This window comes from Anthonomus grandis, chromosome 1, assembly GCF_022605725.1.
Source record: "Anthonomus grandis grandis chromosome 1, icAntGran1.3, whole genome shotgun sequence".
Taxonomy (NCBI): Eukaryota; Metazoa; Arthropoda; class Insecta; order Coleoptera; family Curculionidae; genus Anthonomus; species Anthonomus grandis.
The window spans coordinates 21,236,835-21,247,858 of NC_065546.1; the positions used below are offsets into that span (position 1 = coordinate 21,236,835).

General features: G+C 34.0%; 1 protein-coding gene across 1 annotated transcript; it reads left to right on the forward strand.

Moving 5' to 3' along the window:
- The first annotated feature begins 9,854 nt into the window (after positions 1-9,854).
- LOC126739342 (nucleoredoxin-like protein 2) lies at positions 9,855-10,804 on the forward strand. The gene is made up of 3 exons (XM_050444990.1): positions 9,855-9,932; positions 10,149-10,275; positions 10,339-10,804. Exons 1-3 carry the CDS (start codon positions 9,917-9,919, stop codon positions 10,478-10,480), a joined length of 285 nt encoding a protein of 94 aa, XP_050300947.1. The 5' UTR covers positions 9,855-9,916; the 3' UTR covers positions 10,481-10,804.
- The last annotated feature ends 220 nt before the right edge of the window (positions 10,805-11,024 follow it).

The following is an 11,024-nucleotide window of genomic DNA, read 5'->3' on the forward strand; positions in this document are numbered from 1 at the left end:
ATTCCGGTAAAAACAAATTTAGAAGGAACATTAGCGACCCAAAAGTATTTTTTTTACATAAAGGTAAAATACATAGAGGAAGATTAGCAGAAAATAAATTATTGAATCTTGCTTTTACGTTTGCTTCGACGTTTTGCTAATAGATATTATCATCCATAGAATCTTTACAGATTAATCCTTAAAGAGTCTAAAAAAAAAAAAATTAAGGTTAAATCTCTTAAAGCTTATTTTAGCTAGCTTTATTTATTAAAAAAAATGTTTTTTTTTTCTTTTAGCTGATAACGACTAATAACTTGAAGAAATCGTCAAAGAGAACGACTATATATAATTAAAATAATTAAAATATTATAAAAATATTTTAACATTCTGCTCAAATAAACCGTTCAATAAGGTAAACAACTAAAAGATAAATCGTAAAAGGTAAGATATACAAAACTAAGAAGGATCCTTCATTAACTTACCTAGTAAATATTAATTATAAAACAATAGCCAAATCGTTCCCTGCTTAAAGTCTGATAATTGACCATTGATTTATAGTTTATTTCCAGCGACATCTGGTAAAAATCTATCCAGATTCTGACAACTATTTGAAGTATATTCTATATGCTTACAATCCTACTGGACCCTATCTATGTCAATAACTTGTTAACTTTTCTTATTATTAGCATTCCAGAAATAACACAAAGAATAAAACGCCTTACTTTTCTACTATCTTCTTCTACATACAATGAACTAAAAATAAATAAAGTGTGTAAATTAATTAGTTGACTATTTTCTTATATCAATTATTTTCAAGAGTCTGATGCGTCTTAAACCACCTCAATCTAATAGTACAACATTAAGGAATATTTATCAGGATTAGTTTAAAGAAGCTGTAAATTATTGGTCATCCAGGGAGAAGGCCACTACCATTACATTGAATACCAAAAAGTGTATGACCACATAGTGGAGCGTTTGGAGATAGATTATGGCCAATCACACCGCAAACATGTCTACTATACGCACCTGAGAAATCGATACTAAAATTCAGAGAAGTCCTTGCAAGAATATGGCATATTAAGAAGTCCAAGAAGGATCATGAAATGTTTGGAAGTCCAAGCATTCCTGCATAGACTCCGCAATGGTAAAATAAGGCAAGCATTACTACTAGCTTTATATCATCCACCTAAGCTGTAGATGCGAGCTCTTGAAGTTAAAACTGTTAAGAATATGAACTAGGGACAGGCTCGTGTCTGGCAAATGATTTACAGTAAAGGACAACTTCGAGAAAGCTATTATATCGGATCATAAGGGAGGTTAATGAAACACGTAGTATGCAGTGGTAACTACATCGTATACCATTATAAATATCGTATATCGTTATCAGTTAATCGTTTTTAACTGATAACAATATACGATATGGTTAGAATCTCACCTGTACCTGTAGTATGTTATCATAAGTGTTCTTTAGCCTGTGTTATTATACTGAAAATAAGGTCTAATGATGTCATAAGGTGAATTGCGTATGCTAACTACAAGACGCTATATTTGTAAGATTTTGACTTTAAGTTTATTTCCCTCGTTGTTAGATCTTCTATCTAGTTACCAAAAAGCGGTCATATCAGAAGCTAACATATCAGGATATTTAGGGCGGTTATGTTTTCGAAAGGGGGAGTTGCTTACCAAGAATCTCAAAAGCTTAGCAAGTTCCAAACTCGCATACTAATTTGATAACCTGGACTAGAGAATAACTCGCAACATTTTTGAAGTGGTCCTTAGGTTTGCAGACGTGCAAGTCTCCACTGCTGTTATACTCCTCAAAGCCATTCTCTGAAGAAAACTGTTAATTGTTATTTCTACGAGAGATCTAGTTAGTTAGTTAGTAATAAAGTAGCAAGACGAGAATTTTTGCTAATATTCACATCTTCCATTTTTCCAGTCCACTCATTTCTGGACGAAACAAACTGAGGGAGGGGACAGTGAAATGATAATCTAATCACCGAGAAGCCAGCTGATTCCTCGGTTAGCGAGAGTCTTCCGGAACAACATTCTGTCAAGTATATAAGGAGCCACATCGCCAACATTTCAGTTAAGTCGGAATATTGGTGCGAGATCTAAATAAGAATTATTTTCTTAGTTTCTACCCTTTTTTCAATCGATTATTTTTAGTTCACACCTAATAGACGAAAAAAAAACGGGATATCATAGACACAACAACAGTATAGAAAAGTATAGAAGTTAGGAGTTTATCCGGATTGCAGATTAATAGATTTAAGCGTAAATATTTAAAATATTTTTGCGCAAAAATCTTTTAAACTCCCATTAAATGTTAGAAACTCGAATGGGTAAAACTCTCATTGAATCAGATGACGTAATAATATCGAGTCATTGAACTAAACTTTACTAGCAGAACTAAATAACAGTATATATCGTTGAAAAAGAAAATGTTGCGAGTTGGCTTTATCCCAGTTCCAGAGAACAATTTTCGAAATTAATCTTTTAGATAGAATCATTTGGATTGATTATTCTTGAGTCAATTGAAATTTGAAGTTTATAGTCAAAACAAAAAAAATTACGGGAATTTAGGCAGCAGCTCATTGTGGTACCTGTAAATAATAGGTCACAGTATAATGTTTTAACCTAGTTAGAAATATTACTCGTTTTGTATTTGCATACCAATGCAGTACGTGTTCTACTTTACATCGAGACCATCACCTACTAAAATGTTTATTGGTACCACGCTTTGTCAGCATATAATAATATTGGTCAATTTGTTAGAGTATTAATTATACCGAAGATAAAAACCAGTCTTAATAAAGCAATGATGTAGAAAATTTTGGCATTTTCATTAAATTGGATAACTAGGTAAAATGAACCTTTTACATCATATAGCAATTACGGTAAATAATCCGAGATGTAACATGACTTAAATTCTTAAACTCCCGAACTTCCTTTTTAAAAACAATTTATTAATTAAAATTACAATAAGTATATGCTACATGAATAACGGGCTATAATTGACTAATTGAAAAATGGCGGACACAATGGTTTTGTTTCGGGAGAACTGCAGGGTCAGCATCTTGGCTTTTGTGTAGTTTACAGGGTGGCTCGTCACATAACTTCTCCCCCCTAAGCTTCAACTTAACGGACTAAAGTTGAAGTGGAACATCTCCTAGGTTGATCTGTTCTGAAATCTTGGGCTTCTTTTGGCATTTAGTAGACTGGAACCTTTTATAGCAACAATAGCTAACTGCAATAGCAATTAAACAATAAATACATATTGTCCATAAATCTGGGGGTTCAATAATCGACTGTTCTGCCAAGGGATTAAAGGGTGGATTCTGCAAAATTTGAAACTAGACTGCATGAAGTTTGAGGTAAACTTGAAAGCTTGATTTATCTTGGACCGTTGGTTCTTCGATTGTTGGCAGGATCATTGATTGGCTATTGAATATTGGTTGATTAATCAGGAAACGTCCTTGACTGGTCTGCATTTTACAACCTCATGGAACATTAAAAAGGAAACTGCCTTGCAAACGCATAGACTCAATGTAATGAGTACAATTAAGGTTAATAACCTCGGGTTCGGGAAAAAATCCAATCAATTTGTTAGTTTCATCAATAGGTAGAACTCTGGATCTTGTGACAAGAACTTGGACTTTTTGGCATGTGGAGGTGTTTTTGTTGTCCAGTACTCGGATCTTGCAAGGTTCATTGACTCCATTTTCTTCGAGGCTAAGCCTTTGACAGATGTAGTCTTGAGGGGTAGCTTTCTTGCAAGGCTCGCTCGTAAATGCATGGTAAAGCTCATTTTTTAGCAAAAATTTATTACGCGGAACAAGCGCCTTAAATTGACTTCTATTAAATATTGGTACGGAATATAAATGATAAAATTTAAAATCAAAAGCTTGCATAACTGGGGCACTTAAAAAGTATGTGAACTTTTGAATTATAAAAGTATTTTCTAATGTTATTTTAAATGGTAACTTATTATTATCTAGCCTTTTCTAGTAGATCTTCAAAAGTTTCTTGTATAATTCGTTTGTTTTGATTATACTAGGATGCATGACATTTATTTTTGCAAAAGTGATGGAATTTTCGATATCCTGTAAAATCGAATTAATTATTTCATAAAGATTAATTAACTGATCAAGATATTCTTTAATAGCAAAATAGTGACCTTCAGAACCTAAAATAAGTGAATAAATATCGTTAATTTTATTTTCTAATATTTTTTGATTACTTATTATTTTGCTTACTGTGTCATTAAATTGGTCAATGACATTTAGAGATATTGCATTTTGTTTTGATAAACCGTCAGCTATTTTTTGCTGATTTTGCTCTAGTTGTTTTATCAATTTTTCGTATCTTTCGCCGACAGATGCATCCAAATTACCGCTTATTGATTTAAAGATTGAACCTAGCCCATAAATTAAACCTCTTTTTACCCTATAATTTGGTAAAATATCATAAAGTTTTATATTTACTTTGTTTCTAATTAAGTCTAATATTTTTAAATGGTTAAGACTATCATTCCTATATCATTTATTACTCTCTAAAACTAAACTTAAATTATCAAATTTATTATCTAACTGATCTATTTCTAAAATTAACGGATTAAGATTAAAATAATGTATTAAATTATAAGTCGATTCTTGTATTTTGGATAAACCTAATTTTACAGGAATTAAGCCAGCATGGTTACTTAAGTTTCTTATTTCGATATCGCCGGTTCCTTGGGTTCCCTCGGTGAACGTGAGTAATCTAAAAAAGAAAAGAATCCTACTTATTCGGAGTCGCTAAAAGAAAATTTCTTTCGCGGTCGCTTTAAATTGTTCATATGAATCTTTTTGCTAACATCTGTAGAAACTGTTTTCTGAGCGTTATCAGTAGTCTTAAGAATCGCTGGTTTTCTTAAAACATTCGCGGTTTTTTGTCTTATATGTTTTTTGATATAAGCCTGTTGATCTGGTTGGAAAATTTCGGGGTCATCGCGATTTTTATTTCGATTTTCGATAACGTGCTCTTTATTTTGATGTAATTTTTTATTAATTCGAGAGTATAGCAATTTAACTTTATCTTTATGAACAATGACATAGTAGCTAATCAATAATTGATCGAGCTTAATGTCGAAAGGGCTATTTTCTGATATATGTCCACTAATTATATCTACTAGTTTTAATTTAGTTACGGAATGGATCGTATGATTATAAGCAAGAATTGCATAAACCATTTTTTTAATAGCTGGTGTTTTTAGAAATCCGCTCGTATTTAAAATTCTTATATGTTCTAAAATTGTAGAGTGAAATCGTTCGATCATACCATTAGAATCAGGATGATTTGGACAAATAAAATGAATCTTTACTTTATGCATATCAAGAAATTCTGAGATTAAAGAGTTTTTAAATTCAGTACCATTATCGGTTATTATTTGTTTGGGTACTGAGTGGTGGGAAAAGAAATTTAATAAATAATCAGCCACTTCGACAGACTCGGCTGTAGAAATAGGAGACGCCTGCGCATATTTAGAGAAAGAATCGATTATTGTCAAAAACTTAGTTTTTTCAACAGTAAAAACGTCCATATGAAGTATTTCAAATGGTCTACTAGCTGTAGGTGTTATATTCATTTTAACTTTAACAGGGTGACGTTCATATTTACATTGTTGACAGATTTCACAATGATTTATATAGGTTTGTATTGATTTTTTCAAATCAAGCCAATAATATTTTTCTCTAATTCTACGTTCGGTGTCTTCAATACCTCAATGATTTGTTTTTGATTCGTGATAATTTTTTATTATATCTTGTATATCGTCTTTGTGAGTTACATCGATTAATTTGCTTAAACAATGTTTTAGTTTTAAAGAGGGCCACTTAAAAGTTTTCCTAATTACTTCACAAAAAGGTTCGAAAAAATCAGAGTTTTCGAAATACAGATGATATTGTATTCCCGGTCTTACATAATCTTTAATAAAATTCCTAATATCGCTATCAAAATTATTTTGCGCTATTTGCACACTAATTCGTTTCTTTTTTTCGAACAAAATTTTAATTTTTGGTACCGCTGGAGAATGCAAAACGACAGTAATTATAATTTGATTTAAACCATAATTAACTGGAGTTTCTACTATCGGTATGCCGACTATAGGGTTTTGTTCGGCATTGGTGTGTACCGTTGCGTCATCATCATCGTTATCAGGGTTCGTGATATTAATGTCAGGTTCAGCAGGTTTCGATATATTTACATAAATTAAATTGTTCGTCAGTGTCGTTCGCGTGAATTTCTATACGGGAAAGGGCATCGGCCTAAGTATTTAATTTGCCTTTCTTGTAATATATTGTATAATTATATCCGTCTAATTTTATACGCCAACGTAATAATTTAGACAATGGGTCTTTTAAAGAGAAAAGCCACTGTAAAGGCTTATGATCCTTAATTATATTAAACTTACGCCCTTATAGACACGGTCTGAAATATTTTGTTGCCCATACAATTTTGGTGGTAGATGCTGTCCACATGCATCGCCCGATTCAATACCATCACATAGGACTTAGGCGGCGTGAAGTGGTTCCATGGAACTCACGTTTCGCCGCCATGTCGATGTGTCCGGTTTCCAAAGGGGAAATGGAGTAGAAAAATAAATGCATGATGGCGTCCTCACGACCAAAATTTTTCGGAGGTAAACTCGCCTCCCATTCGGATCTCCGGGCGGAGGCTGGTTGAGGGGGTCCATCAAGCGGGATTAAAAGCCTAAAAATCAATGTCTGCAACATCAGAGGCCTAAACACCAATATTAATGCAGTACACCAACACCTGCAATCAAATAAGCCTCACATTCTGGCATTGGCAGAAACAAAGGTGAAACCTTCAACAACAAATGTTCACCTCATTTATCCTGGATACGATCTACACACCCGATTTCGACTAAACTTTGGATTGGCAGTATTTGTCAAGAGCGATTTGAGTTGCCAGCGAGAGGAAACGCTTGAACCTGCGGACTTCGATGTCATGTGGTTCAAAATAATAGCCAGTGGAGCCACAAAATTTATCTGCTGTATCTACAGTCCACCAAGCGACACCCAATATAGGCGGCTCTTTCTGAACCTGGTTGATTGCATTAACCAACTGCAAATTGACTACCCAAGCGCAAAAATCATCGTCATGGATGATTTTAACGTTCACAATATCAACTGGCTGCGCTTCTGCAACAAAAACGACGATGAAGAACGAGAAGCTGAGCTATTTGCCACCATATGCGGGCTTACGCAGCTTGTGGAGGAACCTACCAGAATCCCCGATCGAGACGGCGAGTTCGCGAGTCTCCTAGATCTGGTCTTGGCTTCAGACCCTGACTCGTACACTGTATCAGTACAGGCCCCTCTAGGAACATCGGACCACAAATTGATAACAGTCTCTTGCCAGTTGGATGTTAAAACGCAGGATCCTCCGATGCCGCGGAAGGTATGGCACTATAAATCAGCAGAGTGGAACCATCTTCGGGAATTTTATCGCTCATTCCCTTGGAAAGAAGTCTGCTTTAGAACCAATAACATCTCAGAATGTGCAAACCAAATTACAGAGACGATCTTATCAGGAAAGGAAGCTTATATCCCTTTTTCTACTAAATTCGGATCAAACAACAAGCAATGGTTCAACCTGAATTGCAAAAAGGCAGTAAACACTAAAAATGCAGCATATCGCAAATGGCGTCAACATCCTTCCAACGAAAATCGGAGGAACTTTTTAACCTCCAGAAATAGCTGCAAGCGACTTATTGATGAATGCAAAGAGAGTCACAACAACAGGATCAAAAACAAATTGCTTAACTACCCAAATGGAACCAGATCTTTCTGGTCGGTATCGGAAGCCGTTAGTCAAGGATTTTCTAAGTCGGCCTTGCCACCCCTAACAGCAGATGATGATTCTATCGCGGGAACAGCAAGGGAAAAAGCCAACTTACTGGGTAAACTCTTCGCGTCCAATTCTACTCTGCACTCGCAAGGCAAAACACCACCATATTTGCCAAGGGTGAATTCATCCATGGGAGAAATTTCGTTTCCCCAACGAATTATAAATAAAATTCCACACCAACAAAGCTTCTGGACCCGATGGAATTCCAGCCCTAGTACTAAAACGTTGTGCAGACGAATTGACTCCTCCCTTATGTAGACTAAGCAGGGCTCATTTCCAACAAGCTGGAAAACTGCAATCTTGGAGTGAGGCGGTAACAATCTGGTCAATTTTAACGCTAAAAAAACGAAGGCTTCAGTATTTACGATGAAGACTAACCTTGGTGGCCCGGAGCTGGTGTTATGGCAGGGAAAACATTGCCAATGAAATCATCTTTACATCTTCTAGGAGTCGAAGTCACCAACAGTGTGTCCTGGCATGATCCTGGATGACACATGAAATAATTTGCGCTATTGCCATGTCTATAAAAAGTATTTATTCTATGTATTAAATTACAACAATTTTAATAACAAACAATTAAAGAAATTAATTTTAATTTATAACTAATAAATTAGCTGCTGAATATGACCCCCACTTTGCTCGGAACACAAATGTAGACGGAGAAATAAGTTGCCGAAGGCGTTTTGTAGCATTCGCGGTGTAATTTGGTTCAAAACGTTTACTATGTTTTTGCGCAGTTCATCCAAATTTCTTGGGGTTGGATTGTAGCAACGGTCTTTTACATATCTCCATATACAAAAATCTGGAATGGTTAGATCGGGAGAATAAGGTGCCCACTCGATTGGACCTGCTCGCCCTATCCATCTGTTTCCAAAAGTAATATTTAAGGAATCCCTTGTGACCCTGGAGAAGTGTGGTGGTGTACCGTCTTGCTGGAAGTAGACCGTGTCTAAAATTCCATCCTGCTGAAGTTGAGGATAAAAAATCTTCCCAAATTCGGCAGTTATGCTTATTTACTCGACCACTGATGTGAAATGTTGCCTCATCAGACTATATTAAATTGGTATCCGGCTCATTTCTAAAAAGATCTAGTAGTGTTTTGCACATTAAATATCTTTTTTTATATTTGGTTATTGTTTAAGGATAACACTTGTTTTAGCAGCAAAATATCATCCAACAGATTATCTTGTACATTTAGGTTTGTTCTAACTTTTCTTTTAACTGTTCCCTCCTGGGAAAATTGGCGTACCCAATGAAGTATAGAATTGCGTGAAGGTGGAGCCCTTTCAACTGGTAAACATATTTAGATCTTTCAAAATCTTTAAAAAATGCAAAAATACATATAGAAATCAAATTATTGGCCCTGCCCAACGAATGACGTTAAAAAGATTTAACAATAATTGAAGCCCACAAAACAAATTGTGCAACTCACAGCCTCCTTGACAAGCTACAATTGTTATTGTTGTCACTTGATACCGAGAATGTTATTTAATAGGTATTTATTGTAGGAAAATTTTCAAAAAGGTGTCATTTACTAAAATTGGCTCTGTAAAAAAAAAATTAATTTAAGACAATTTATTTTCGGAAAGGGAATTCAACAGGCTTTCATGTGAAATTAAAAAGTACAGGGTGTTACATTTAAAATTTTTAAGAAATCGGCCTTTGAAAATCATCAATTTTTTTCATCCTATTTCAGGTAAATTTTGAAACTTGGCAACACTGCAAAAAAAAAACTTTAAAAATATTGATAAAGTTCTGTGAAAACCGCACATTGTTGTCGTTTTCCGTTCTCGACTTATAAGCAGTTAAAATCTGTCAGGTTAGAGATGGAACCCCTGTATTATTTTGTACTTAATATATAGTTTTAATTCTATAAGTGCAAAAAGTTAAACATCATAACAAGTTCAAAGAATCTAAAGATTTTGATTAACTATTGATCTTACTCCTTAATTAACCTATAATTTTAGACAAGTAATCATTTATCACTTTTACAAAATAAAAAGAATTATAATAAATCACTAAAATGGACATGCTTATGGGTAAGAAAGTGTTATCGAAAGATGGTAGTGTACACCCTGTAAAATACATTTTGAAAAATAAAAGGATTTTAGTATATCTTTTTACTGCATCTTATGTCAACAGACCTGAGTTTTTGCAAAAATTAAAATTAGTGTATCAAGAAAACTTAAAAAGAAGTATAAATTTTATAATAGTAAAATAATAATGAAATGTAAATTGATCCCTCTAATTTTTAGATTCTGGAATTGAAATTATTTATGTATCCTCAGATACAGATGAAAAGGCCTACAAATACGATTTTACTATAAAACAGGGACCCTGGATGGCAATTCCCTTTAAGGATCCTGTTGCTACCGAATTAAGGTAATAGTCAATTTATAGTCCAATATTAGCAATATTAAACTGAAATAGAAAATATTGCTTTAGGTACAAATATGATATAAGTAGCTTACCGACTATAATAGTGGTAAACAAGGAAGGACATATAATAACAAGAAATGGAAGAAGTGAACTTGAGGCAATTGGAATTAATGTAATAGTCACTTGGACCGAGTATATTCAATCATAGTCGGCTATCACTATTTCTTAAAATAAATAATCTAGCAAATGCATTTCAGTGTTAACCTCATACAGGCCAAATCTAATTTAATCTAGTCCAATAAAGTATATGAAGGGGTTATCGCCCTAAATTGGTACAAGATAAACCTCCCCCATATCGTCATTATAAACTCATTAGCGTCGAGTAAAGGTTTATCGCCTCATCATGCAAAATTCAGGTGCTTCGCGATCTCCGTTGATAAAAGGTACTGTTTATTGTTATCGATTTTTAATCAATAGCGTAGAAGGCAGGGTTTAGTATGGGTAGAAATATAAATAAAAAATTAATAACTTACATAGTTTTTTAGTAAAATTAAAAATAATTCACGCAACAACCTTCGTGCAAAAAATAAGTCAGTAAGAAAACAATATCAAACATAATATAAATTTGACGTAAATCTATCTCACGGTGGAAAATTCGTCAGTTTGCATAAGTGATATTCCGATATGTTAGTGGCTGGTTATTCTTCATCCGCTATTATCTCAAAGCAAGCCATCAATTATGTTTTCGTCAA

Coding starts and splice junctions, on each gene's coding strand:
- LOC126739342 (XM_050444990.1), top strand. Junction 10,276..10,338: donor CCTGTTGCTACCGAATTAAG/GTAATAGTCAAT, acceptor ATATTGCTTTAG/GTACAAATATGATATAAGTA.